The sequence below is a fragment of the Pygoscelis adeliae genome, unplaced genomic scaffold (genome assembly GCF_000699105.1).
Source record: "Pygoscelis adeliae isolate BGI_AS28 unplaced genomic scaffold, ASM69910v1 Scaffold31, whole genome shotgun sequence".
Taxonomy (NCBI): Eukaryota; Metazoa; Chordata; class Aves; order Sphenisciformes; family Spheniscidae; genus Pygoscelis; species Pygoscelis adeliae.
The window spans coordinates 1,112,027-1,125,453 of record NW_008824233.1 but is presented as its reverse complement, the minus strand read 5'-3'; the positions used below and the strand labels follow the sequence as shown (position 1 = coordinate 1,125,453).

At 39.4% G+C, this 13,427-nt stretch overlaps 1 protein-coding gene across 1 annotated transcript in view; it reads left to right on the top strand.

The window, feature by feature from the left end:
- Positions 1–13,427, top strand: part of LOC103926126 — a 176,849-nt gene that overhangs the window by 124,975 nt on the left and 38,447 nt on the right. The window contains 2 exon segments of the mRNA XM_009334940.1: positions 6,490–6,599; positions 8,080–8,301. Coding sequence (XP_009333215.1) covers positions 6,490–6,599; positions 8,080–8,301 — 332 coding nt within the window.

Here is a 13,427-nt window from a genome sequence, read left to right as displayed (position 1 = left end):
GGAATCTCTTTCTCTATAATGTGTGAACTTCTTAACATAGGTAAATGGGTAAATCAAGAACCCCACAATCTTATTACGTGGATGATTCAGTCTTTACAAGGATCAATAGAACAGCTTAGCTGTGTCACTGAAGCAGCTTTTGACAGCCAGCTCTAAACAAATAACCAAACAAATTGGTTAAATTTGGGTCTGTCTACCTAGAATATTGAGAGTAGGGTTGGGTTCCTTTTTTTCCTCTTCCAAGCTAACCAAACATTTTTCCATCTGAATTAGTGCAGTGCTCAGCCTGACCTATCGAGATAGAGGATATAGTAGGTTTGGCTTGTCATCGTGACACTATGGTTCTCCTTGCTCCAATGGTAGGATAAACCTTTATCTCCATATATCTGCAAAATGCCGTGTTAGACAACATGCATGATAGCTGTAGTGGTGTTATCTAGTTGTTGTTGGCTTAGCGTTCACCATGTGTAAATGAGATCGGCTTAGCTTCCAGGATTACTTTATTAAGCATCTTTACTATATAAGCAGCTTTTTCCCGATTTCCAAATACATTGTGGTGGCGGGGAACCAAAATGTTGTATCTTGAAAGGAGGATGTGAAAGGATGCTGCTTTTCCCTTTATTTTAACTTTATTTTCTGCCTAATATCCCTTGCCTTTGAAATTAGAAAAGAGAAACCATCTAACGTCACCAAAATAATATAGTAAACAAGCATTCTGTATGTCCAATAAGATCTTGAAATGTATTACTAAACTAACTCAAAACATAGGTGATTTCCTCACCAAAAAATGTGGGTAATTTCACTGCATAGCATAATCTGCAGGAAGCCAAACAATATACCACGTACATCTCTGGATAATAGACCCATGTCTCCAGTTCAGGACTGACCAGAGACTGTCGGCAATGAGTTCCACAGTTACTACATACAAACAAAACCTCCACAGTTGAAATTTTTCACTGAATTGACTGACTAAAGGCCTTGAGGGTGGTATCTGGAATCTGTAGTTGACCCCCATACAAATCATACCGTTAAACTGATTTTTGCCTTTCAAAATTATCACTATCAAAATTGACTGACTATGTCATTGCCCCATTCCCTTTTCAACTAGATGACAATTTTTTTCCTTTCCCATTCCCTTTGCAAATAGATGATAAATTCTGTACATAATGATCTTAAAAATGAAGCAAAACAAATTCAAGCATGTTTTCTTGGCAATGGCTTTAAGTGAACCTGAACTCTCCTAACTGGGAAAGTCGTTTGTGTTTTCTTTTGTTCAGAACATATGGCATGGCATCTTCAGAGAACTGCAAATAGTAGACTTGAAGTCACGTGAGGTCCTGCTGTCTACACCCACCCAGATGTAATTGCCACTTACTGTTTCACATTGCATATACTATCAATAACAAGTATCTCTGAAATGCTGCAGCATAACATTAATTATAGCTGTATGTTCAGTGAAGTACAAAGGAATGCCCCTCTCCTAAGCAGTTTTTTTCCCTAGAAAGTCCAGAGATAACCTGATTATAGATGGCTGTATAAAACTCCTGGCCAGGACTAATGTCAAGACTTGACAGAGCTTCAGCTCATAAAATTGTTGTAGTTCCCTTTACTTTATTAGAGCTTTACTTTATTATCAGTTTGCACCAAATGTGGAACTTATGTAATTCTTTTCTTATTATATTTATTTATTTATTTCTCTATTTCTTGTTTATTTCTTGCAGTATATTTTATGTGTTCAAATAAGTAGAAGGTTAACAGACAAGCTAAAAAAATAATGCTGTTCTCTGGCCTGCCATTGAAAAATCCCATTAAGACTATAATTGGTTTCATAATACATATTTTCTCATCTTAATTCCATTTTCCAAGAGTCTGTAATGGAAAAGAACTTTCCTGAATGAGGAAATAGGCTTGAGATAGTGGTGTGATAAGAAGAAAGAGCATCCAGGTACCCCAATGGAAAATTCCTTCTGTTCTACTTCTGAAGCTACAGAGAGAAACTCAGTAAAAAGTAATTGTCTTTCTCATTCTAAAGAGTATATATCATCTGCAGAAATTACTTCCATTTTTTTCCCTAACCCATGAAGTTCTTTTGCTTGTTTATCTACAGAAACGTTTTACATTTTACATGCCCCACCAAGAGAATCAAAATATTTCACACCACACAGAGGGGTAGGGGTTTTTGGGGGAGCGACAGTCTGCAGCGTTCAGGTCCCCCCCACCCCTGACAAACAGGAATAGTTTGTCCGAAGTTCTTGGAAGGTCATGAAGAAATAGGCTTCTTATCCTAGACCTTCAAACAAGAAATTGCTTGATGAGGAGTGGGCGTTTGATCAGCTTCAAAAGGATTTAGAGAAAGGACTTCCACTTCAAGAGAGCTGGTTAGTGTCCAGTCTAGGTTGTTAAGACTGTGTGTTCACCAAGTGACATGCTGCAAGTGCATAGGAAGCGTTTAAAATATTCGTAGCACAAAAGATTGCTCCTCGATAGAACCATTTTGTTCCATCTAGAGCAATGAGGAAGCTTCTCTGCTTGGCCGCAGGCAACAATACAGTGTTTGGATAGCAAAATAAACCTGCCAGAGAATCAAATACTTTGTTTTGCTATCCTTAGCGTGGTTAATTTTGTGTTGGCTCATTGCTGACTAAAATGGTCTTCTACACCAAAACTTAATTTAGTTGGGAGCCAGAATAACAGTTATTTCAGATAAGCATCTCTTGTCAAGACTGAGTTTGGGGTTTCATTGCTGTTCCAGGGGCAATAACAGAAAACCATGCGGCTTGTTAGATGTTGTGGCAGGTCATATTGAAATCTTCAAAGGCAAAGAAGCAATTGGCAGTTGTCGCTTTATGTCTCGGGGATTTTCTCATACTTATGTCACTTTGCTAGTGTTTAGTTGGATAACCAACACCGTTTTTACTGTGAATGTGTCTGTGTGAATGTTTGAATTGACTTGTGTCAGTTTAGCATGTTCCACTTAATTTTGCAAGGTAATATTTTCAGTTAAGTTTTTCTACTGTCTAGTAGACAATTTCCAATTCTTCAGCCTCTCCTTGTGAAATGATATGTTGTTTTTGCAGTACGCTAGCTTGTATCTTGTTTAAGCTTAATGAAGCCTGCAAAGTACTTCTACCAATTTTCTAATGTAGTATTATTCCCGTAAGACTCTATATAGTCCTTCTATAGATGCAGTTACTGGACAGTGATTTAGATGAGTTCTTGTCAAAATATAAAATGAGTGATGAAATCCACAAACTTTTTTTGACTCTGTTTTCTTCTTCAGTTTGATCAGTGGCAGCTACCGTGCTAAAAAGTAGATGGTGACATAGCAGGCAGCTGATATCACCACACCTTAAAGCTGCATTTTAATTTTCCTTATGGGTCTGTCTCCCAGTTTAGCAGCAGAATTTTTATCTTCATTACACAGAAAAAAAAATAAGTGTATTTTTAAAGTTTCATTTACATATTCTTGAGGAAAGCAGAATCAAAGAAAAAGTGTTTAGGAATTACTGAAGCATCTGATTAATTGCAGGCCTTTTTCTCACTTACTTGCACGTTAATCTTGAATTGCTACTTCGCTCTTTCTGGTGACTGAAAGCTCTCCATTATTCAGGGGACATTTCCAGCTGTCTGTGTTGGTAACGGCAAATGACACTCATAGGTCTCTGCTAAGAAGCTGCCTAAATGGGAAAGCAAACGGCGCAGCAGCACCATGACAGGGCCAGAACATCCTTTGGGGCTGTCTAATCCATCACTTGACTGTGAGAGGAATACAATATCTTCCCAAATTTGTTTCCAGCAAAATGAATTTGTGTGTAAAATCCCAGTGGGAGAAATTTTGTTGTAACTCACAACACTGGTAGAACTCGACATTACCGTTACTGCTGATTTACCCTGTTGTAAATAGGATGGGAATATGACTTAGTGTCTTGGTAGAGCAGAGCCTAACATTATCTGTATTTTCTGCAGCCAAAGATTAAATGGTGATCATCTAAAAGAAGTTCCCTCCCTCTTTCCCCAGTAATCTAATTTATATTATACTAACTGTGGTTTTTTTCTATCTAGCTATCCTGCAACAGGCACAGAATTATAAATATATAACATGTGCCCAAGTCTTTATAAGCTTCACTTTGTAGAAGGAGGAGCTAGGTTTGTCTCTTTTTCTTTTAGTTAGTGCTTTTCCATACTCTCAAAACTTACATCGATATGATTTGAATGAGTCAACTGTCTTTGCCTGAGCCACATACATACACAGAAAGAGAGCAAGAAGTCTGAAGGTACAAAAAAAGGGGGAGGGGGTGGAAATAACCCCCCACACCCCCAATATGGGGCAGCTGCTATACGACAGCGTTCGTGGTTCCCCATCAGTTTGTGCCCTGTTGTAATTGTTGGGGCAGAGTGAGAAGCTGCATTGCAAACTGTGCTGAGTCAGAGAGCTGTGAATCATTCCTGCCGCTTGAGTCTGTTTAACGTGCTGCAGGCAGAATTGGATTAAGCCAGGCAGGGTGCAGTTGCTGTAGTTGCTGCACGCTAAGGGCTCTCCTCTCTCTTCCTGGCATTTGTAACATTTGTCCCGCACAAAGTCAGAGACAAAACATTACTTTTTTAGTCCAGCCTGGAGTCCAACATTGCCCTGGTGGGAGTTGCTGGGGAAGGGCCAGAAGGCTGCGGTGCAGCTGAGGGCTCCCATTTTGGAAAATGTTGCAAGGTGGCCCTGCAGCTGCTTGGGCATCCGCTGATTACGAGCACAACAGCTCAACCCTTGGGACCACGCATCCTTGCAGAGATGGGCTTAGGAAGTGCCCTGCAGACACCTGACAGGTCCTCTGCAGTGTGCCTGGGGTGGGTGAAGCTCTGCACCTGCTGGGGCACAGACGAGGGGTCATGAAGTTGAGTCCCAATTTCTTGGGCACTTTCCCTCTCCTTTTCTGGGCTGTCCCACACTGTGCCTGGCACAAGGATGGAGGGATGAAGGCAGCGGGGAGTCACCCTGCCAGGCAAGGAACAACTCCTGGCATTGCTAGGCGCACTGGGGAGAGACCCTGATGGGGAAACCAGACCTGGCTCCTGAGGATTTGCTTGAGGCAGGAAACCTCTGTGACTGTTGAGCTGCCTCAGCGTGGTCTAGAGTGGGAAGGTCTAAGGAAGACCCCTGGGAAGGCTGTGGCAGAGGCACGCCCTAAGTAAATGAGTAATTCCTGACAAATCTTCCCAAGGTTAGACATGGGTTTTGGTCTTGACCACTGACAGTGCCAAGTGTTTTGGTCCTTATTTTGTTAGAAAGCATTTGAGCAGGGGGCTGGCCAAATTATGCAGCTGACACTTTGTGTTCCTCCGTTCCTCCCTGAAGTGTCTTGGAGGTTGTGTCCAGACAGCACGAAGTCTGGATATCCATGCAGCCTGCCCCCCGCTCTTAGAAAGGAATAGAGAGTTGTTGCTATTGGTGCTATAATGGTAATGAAAGCTCATTTGCCTTTACTGGTCTGCCATTCTTCAGAGGTCTTGTATTTCTTCCCCATGACTTCTGAGTAGAAAACCCAGTGGTTGGTCTCTCCTTACCCTTGCCAACATTTCCTTCTCAGTGCCCATTACTACCTGATCCGAACTCTGTCTACTGCAGATAGAAAGACTCCTGTTGTCTGCAGCGTGGGGAACAGTATAAGTTTAAAATCATGAACTGTGGACTCTGTGGTCAGGTTTCCTAGACATTTCTGAAGACTGGTTGGTCTCTTGACTTTATTCTGTATGGTAAGTATTGCTGTTTCTGCTTGCTGTTTGTTCAGTGCACATAAGCAAGAAATGGAAGTTTCTAAGACAGTCCTCAGAATGGGGTGTGGAGACATCGAGCTTTTACTTTCTCATCTGCTTGAGGAGAAAACGGAACAGCAGTTGATGTACCCAGAACTGAAGCTGTTGTCCTGCTATTAGTGGAGAGACAGTATTCACAGGAATACTGTGAATATAGCAGGACAGAATTGCAATCCTAGAACAAGTCAATTTCAGTAAAACATGGACATTGCGGTGGGCAAAGTTGATGTTCCAAGTCTTATTGATAAAGGAAGGGGAAAACATGCACTGATTATTTATGAAAATATTTTAAAATATGTAAATACAGGTGCACAGCATAGAAACATTTTGGACTGCTTGGATTGCAGTGTTGGTATGATTGATTTTCATAAGGCCAATGAGAACAATTTGCTCAATGCCCAGTTTCCATTGCGTCTGTGTAAGAGCTCAGGTCTTAAGGATTGTTGCGTTAACCACCATCCCCCTTTACTTCATGTAACCAAAGCTTCTGAAATTGCAATGAGACCACTGGCTGGTAAAGACTGGACAATATTCCAATTCAGTCATTCCACACATGAATAAATCCTGTTAGCTTGAAAAAAATCATTGAGTCAGCTCCCAGAAGGAACTTCTCAAAGTATTTTGTATGCTACAGTTTGTTTGGCAGCAAGTAAAACTTTTGGCTTCACAAGCTAATCTTCGTAGATGCCGTCTCCTTTCCGTCACAGAAAAGGCTCGCCAGGTACATTCCGGTTGATACAGGTGGCATCTGTGGTGGGACAGAGGGAACAAGAATGAATGCCAGGGACGTGCAGGTAAGAGGGCAATTGTGTGAACATGTGTAATTTTAATTACCAGGGATTACCAGGGTGATTACTTTTTACTGCATTCTTTATGGTGCCCAGCAACAATACACATTGTCATTGTGTTTATGAACTCCTGATTATAAATGCAGCAAATGTGTACGGAGATAAAGGGAAAAGATCAAGTCTTCAAATGAAGAAAAGTCTCTTTATACTAGTTAAAGCCTGACCTATGTTTACCTAGCTAAATCTATACTTAAAAGCAGTGTATTTCTTTGTGATTATTTTGTTACATATATACCAGTAAATTATTGAAAAATATAGTGTTAAATATAATTCTTTATCCTTATTATCAGCAGCATAAATTCATTATTTAGACCTGCTTCCAGTGAAATCAACTGAAATTTTGTTTCTGATTTCACTGAGACCGGGATTGAAACAATCCATATTGATGTGGGAAATGAAGGTAGCCAAATTTTTGAATGTGATTGAACATGTGTAATAAAACATAATACTGTCATTCATCTTCATAGGCACGATAAAAAAAATAGTTTTCATACAGCCTACAAGTAATACAAATGAATTAAAGTCATTTAATTGCAAGATATTTTAAAAGTCATGATGATAACTTAAAAATAACTGCTCTGCCAAATTTTAATAAGATAATGACAGCTTCATTAGCTTTAAAAATGTGCATAATTTACAGGAATGTTGTATTAGCATTGAGGTGACATTTTCTATTTTATTCGGATTAAAATTGTGTAAATAGGCCTTTTGAAATGCTCACATTGTATATGTGAGCTATTAATTAACTATTCGGGAATTAATTCTTCAGCTTCTCATGAGAGTTATGCTTATTCACACAAGAAGTCCCATCGACTAATGGCATTTCTCAGGCATAATCAGATGACAATGGGACACGTATAAGAATTACTCATGTGAAAAATATCAACTCCATCATTCTTTGTTAAAATATGTGCTGATAATGGTTCTTTTCATGCAACTAGCTATTTCAGTGTTCAGTGCTGTATAGCAGACAGAGGGAAATTCTTTCGTGATCTCTGTGGATGATCAGTTTCTTCCCTGACACCTGACAGGAATTAAACAAAATGCTGTAGAGACAGCACGAAGGGGGTGGTGGTGGTAGGGGAAGGGCACAGTTATTTTTTACCTAGATAAATCAACATAATCCTTTTAAAAGCATGCATCAGGTATATTTCTGAGTCCAGACTAGTAAAAGCCTTCTCCTACCTTATAGCCACCATGTTTTTTTAAGGCATATGATCTTGGGGAAGTGGATAATTTTAAGGAAAATATCAGTGTAACTACTGAGACTCGCTCTGCTCTTTCAGTGCCATGCAACACCACAGATAGGCGCATCTTCTCACATACAGCCTTGCCCATTAAGGTAGAGTTTCATTTTTGGGGTTCTTTGGAGACACCCCTTGATATTTTTCTTGGGAGTATAGGACTGTTTACAATAATTTTTAAGATCTCAACCAGATTAGATAATACGTGCAAGGTTTTACACTTGGATCAGGGCAATCCTCAGTATCATTACAGAATGGGCGATGAGGGCAGCCCTGCAGAGGCAGACTTGGGGATGCTGGTGGATGAAAAATTGGACATGAGACGGCGATATGCACTTGCAGTCCAGAAAGCCAATTGTACCCTGAGCTGCATAAAAGGAAGTGTGGCCAGCAGTTCAAGGGAGGTGAGTCTCCCCCTCTACTCCTTTCTCGTGAGACCCCGCGTGGAGTACTGCATCCAGTTCTGGGGTCCCCAGCACAAGAAAGACACGGACATGTTAGATCGGGTCCAGAGGAGGGCCATGACGATGATCAGAGGTCTTGAACACCTCTCCTATGAAGAAAGGCTGAGAGATTTGGGGTTGTTTAGCCTGGAGAAGAGAAGGCCCTTGGGTAGACCTTATTGTGGCTTTTCAACATACAAAGGGGGCTTATAAATAAGAAAGATGGAGAAAGACTTTTTACCAGGGCCTTTAATGACAGGACAAGGGGCAACGGTTTTAAACTGGAAGATAGATTTGGTTTGGATATAATAAACAAATTTTTTTTTATGATGAGGGTGGTGAGACACTGGAACAGGTTGCCCAGAGAAGTTGTGGACGCCCCATCATTGGAAGTGTTCAAGGTCAGGTCAGATGGGGCTTTGAACAACCTAATATAGTGAAAGATGTCCCTGCCGCCCCGCTGCCCCCCCCCCCCCCCCCGCCCAGTGTTCCTGCCCTGAGTCCCTGGGCACCCATTGTTCCCAGTGTCCCTCCCAAGTCCCAGCATCCCCTCCTGCTCCCTGTCCCCCTCCTGATCCCAGTCTGTCATCTTTACCCCCCCCCCCCCCCCCCCCCCCAATCCAGCTTAAAGTACTAAAAGCAATAGAACTCTTAATAAGAGTGAATTATGAGGAAACTCTCTCTAAGACAATGGGCTGCATGTATAGGGCTTCTGGGTGAATATCCAGAACCGGCTGAATCAAACACCACTGCACTGCCCCTCCCACGCTAGCAGAGTTCCTGGTGAAACATTCCCAGTGAAACCAGAGGATGTTGTCAGATACACCAGAGGCTGACTCCATAGGCACTTAGCAGAAGGATCACTCCCCCCAACTCCCCCAGGCAGTGGAAAGATTGTAGTTTACTTAAGTAGTTTAGGGATTTCACCCTCCACTTTTATTCAAGTATTGTTCTTACAAAATTGTCTTAAACAGTTAATGTTGGGGTTTTTTTGTCCTTGCAGAGGAGAGGGGAATGTAGCAAATATGCCCATGCTGAAGTGAAGAAAATTAATTCAGTGATGAGGACAAAACATGATTAAGAATATGAAACTTTAATATTAATTTTTTTTGTTTGGTTTCTGGTAATAACATCCTTTCTGAATGGTGTGTGTTTGTATGCACCTTTTTGGCCTCAACTCAGGACAACAGTGGAAACTCAAGAGTAGACGTCTATCTAAATGGTTGGCCTAAAATTCAGCTTTATGGTGTAAGTGCTGTCATGATATTAGTTCTGGAAAAATACAGGTCATCAATACCTGAGATAACCAAGCAATTGGCCAATTTAGGAATTTGTAACCTATTTTCATTGCAGAACCCTAAAAACATCTAGTTTGCTTGCAGAGTTCTGTGTAGCAAGTTTTAGTCTCTTGACAAATATGCTTGCTTTCTGTAAGCAAAGTCTTTCATGGCACTCCAGAATCAATCCATGGACATCGAAGAGTCTGTGGGCCAGAGACTGAAAAATGCTGGTTTAACTGATGCATTACACCAGTTAATTTCAGTACAACTTGTATTCCTAAATCATGGGGCAACATTTTGATAAACTTATTGATGACCTAAATATGGATACAAAGCCCTAGCTTTTATTACATATTTCTAGTGTTTTCTAGTTCTTCTAGCCATGCTTTCTTGCAACTGTGGCTCTTTGAACCTCTCTTCATCATGTGTAGCATCCTACTTGTGTCATTGTTTTCTATGACTCATTAAAAGATACATATATTTGAAATTAAAATTCTCTTAAGCATTTAAAAATCATCATCCAGTAGTATATTGAAAAGAATTCCTTGGGATTTACAAGAAGCACTCGTTAAAATATATCAGCTACTCATCCTATAATTTATAAACAGATAATCCTCGTCAACAAGAGAGATGGAAATGTTTCCTAAAGCAATCTTGTTGCCTTTGTAATAGATCAGATTTGTGCAGTATGGCACATAATTCAAAAGAATATTTGAAGAGTAAAGCCATAGATCCTCTTAAAGGACTGTTTCTTCTCCATAAGTCTGGATTGAAGACTATTATCTCCTATCCTACTATACTGATATCCAGAATACATTAAAATATTTTTTTAATTCTTTTTTAAGAGCAGCTTGCTGACTGATCCTATTTGCTTAGTCTTCATAGTTGATCATGAAAAAAATTGGTTTGTTTTTATTATTTGCTTTTTGTCAAAAAGACTTATTTCTTAGTACTCCCCAGCCTTTCCTTTTGTTTGCAACAAGCTTTAAAAAATAAGTAAAGTATCGGCAGCTCTTATGATCTCTGACTGCTGGATCCAGAAGCTCATATCAAGAGATTTAAAAAGTAGTATTCAGAAACTAAAATGTTCTAGCATAATTGTGTAGCCTTCTTTGTGTATTCAGCTGCTTAAATAGCACAATCTTTCATTCACCATAAAAAAATAATCAACACTTGGGTTGAGTTATTCCATTGAAGGGCAGTAACAATGTTAATTAATTGGAAGTTTATTTATATTCACAGTCTTGATGTGATGTTTGAAAGAAGCCAGCACTTTTTCAGCAGCCGAAGTCAGACGACTTTCAGAGAATTCCTAAGGAGTTAATGCATTTTTTTTAAAACACAGTTTTGACAATTATCCCTTCGAGCAGGAAAAGAGGGGTGGTTGTAATAAAATGAGAATGGCATTGTGGGTCTATGTGAAGAAATATCAAAGTCATAACATAGAGCCTTGTAAGGAGGCCAAAACTTTTTATTAATACGTAATTTTTTTTAGAACAGGATGGAATATCTCTGACGAGAGATGGAATCGCTTTTGTCACCTAAATTAATTTGTCCCAGTGTCTTGTAAATCATTTCATGCCACAAATAATTGATCAAAGACTGAAGCAGAAATGAACAACTCAGGCTGTGATTTAAAGGGAATTAATTCTTAATTAAGTTGGCTTTGGATTTTCATCTTTAGGGAGAATAGGCCGCTAAGCATTCACAATACCATCACTTAGTTTAATATTAGGAAAAGCCTTCATAAGAGATTAAGGCACTCTTCACATTAAGGAGATCAGAATGAAGTACCTGAATTTAAGACTGAGAACCAGAACTTGCATCAGTATACGGGGGTCTGGTGCCATCTACTAAGTGAGCTTCAGATTATCCCAAGAAGTGAGGCGAAATGGCAAGTTCAGAATCCTGTGTTTGCAAAGGAAGCAGGCAGTTAATCCAGAAGTCTTTGCATGATGATCTTCCCTCAGGTGTATTTCTCTGATACGGCTTCTATCAAGAATTTCCAGTAAGAATAATACAGTCCCTTCTTTATCATCTAATTGTAGTATCTTATGGGTGCTTATGTACAAGAATACTGAATCTTATTTCTGAATATTTCTAGAACTGTAGATATTGTTTCAAAAGTTCTGCTTCCTTACATCTTGTGGTCCTTCTCTTCTATGTTAATTGTTATGTATACTGTCTTTCTCCTGTGTTATTTGTTTGCAAATGGATATGTGTTTTCACATTGCTTTAACAGAGTTTGGAAACTACATTAGTCTAGCTAATTAGTATGAGAGGAATCCTCATTATTTATTTCTAGGGACTAAATCATTAATAATAGTCATTCTGTATAAATGAAGTGGGCGCTGAAAAAATATATTTAGGTAGTAAACATGCATTCAGAAAACTATTTGTGTCATGCAAGTCAAAATATTTTGTCTGAGTTACTTAGATTGTGACAGACCATTATGAAGAAGCTATTTTAAGGTTTTTCAGAGACCTAAATGTTGAGATGGCTTCCAAATAGGTTCTTCAAAAATGTGTAGGTGTTGAACTTCCACTGTTTGGAGGTCTGGCTCTTAATTTCTCATTGGTACAAAAATTGAGTTTTGCTTGCATTTTATTAAAAGCAAATAAACTTACAAGTTGAGATGATTGTAAGCTAAAAGCAATGTTTTCAATTTTAATAATGTGGGGTTCTTTTTCCTGAAAAGCAATTTAAAGATTTTGGGTTCACCAGTGCTTACTCTTCATAAATGAAAAGGATATAATAGTAAATTGTCAAGGAGCACTGTGTTTTAGAATGCTGAACTGTAGGCTGTTCTCTTTTGTCATTCTGAAGACATGGGACAAATTTGTTAGTGATTTTAAAAGTGCCTTAGGCACTGATTAGAAACAGCTTAAAATGGGGTAGAAAGAGAAAGGGAGATGTTGCATGTTACGGCAACACTTCTCATTGGATTCCTGCATCCGTGCCATCGATGCATTTGAAGTCCTTTGCAGGATTCTTTCTTTTAAAAGATTTGGGATAGAACTACGAGATGTAAGATACATTGCACAGAAAATGGCATTAAACAAGTAGATGGGAAACACAAATGTAGAAATGTCGGTGGAGAGACCAGGTGTGAATACGTTGCAACACACATCTTAGTGACAACTCACGGGTACTTCAGCATGAAAATGCATTTGCTAGGAAATAATGGTAAGGAAGACAAAACTGATTGCATGGCTAGGGATGTAGAAGGCATCCTTGATAATAGTAACATTTCAAATTCATTCAAAGTAGGTAATACAGGAAGGTAAATTGCTGGATAGCAGCAGCTCAGTTTCAGTGGAAAGAATTTACAATGTAATTAATTTCAAAGGATAATAAATCTGACGTGAATCTCCCCTTTTATAAGGCCTAACTTCTGGGGTTTGTGTGAATTCTTACAGTATATTGTATAATCTTTTCTACTGCATGAGCTGTGACTTAGAAGCCACCAGAAACCAGAGCAAAAGTACACAGAGAACTAGCTTGGCAGGTGTGTGCAAAGGTAGCAAACAATGTTTATTTGGGGTATGCAGATGTTCCCCGTTTGGGACATTTGTGTTTGGCTCACTCAGATTGAGCCAACGTGATTTTTCTGTAATACTAACATTTTACTTAGGTTTAAGCAGAAGTGTGCCAGTGCACCTTTATTTAAGTGGTGTGAGGATTTACCGATCCTGAAAACTTACTGCTCTGATGCATAATAACTAATAGAAATAGTCATGGGTTGAAGTTAAAAGAGGGGGTAATGATCTTGCTAATTTCTGGCTACTGATGGATCTTTCTGTGAC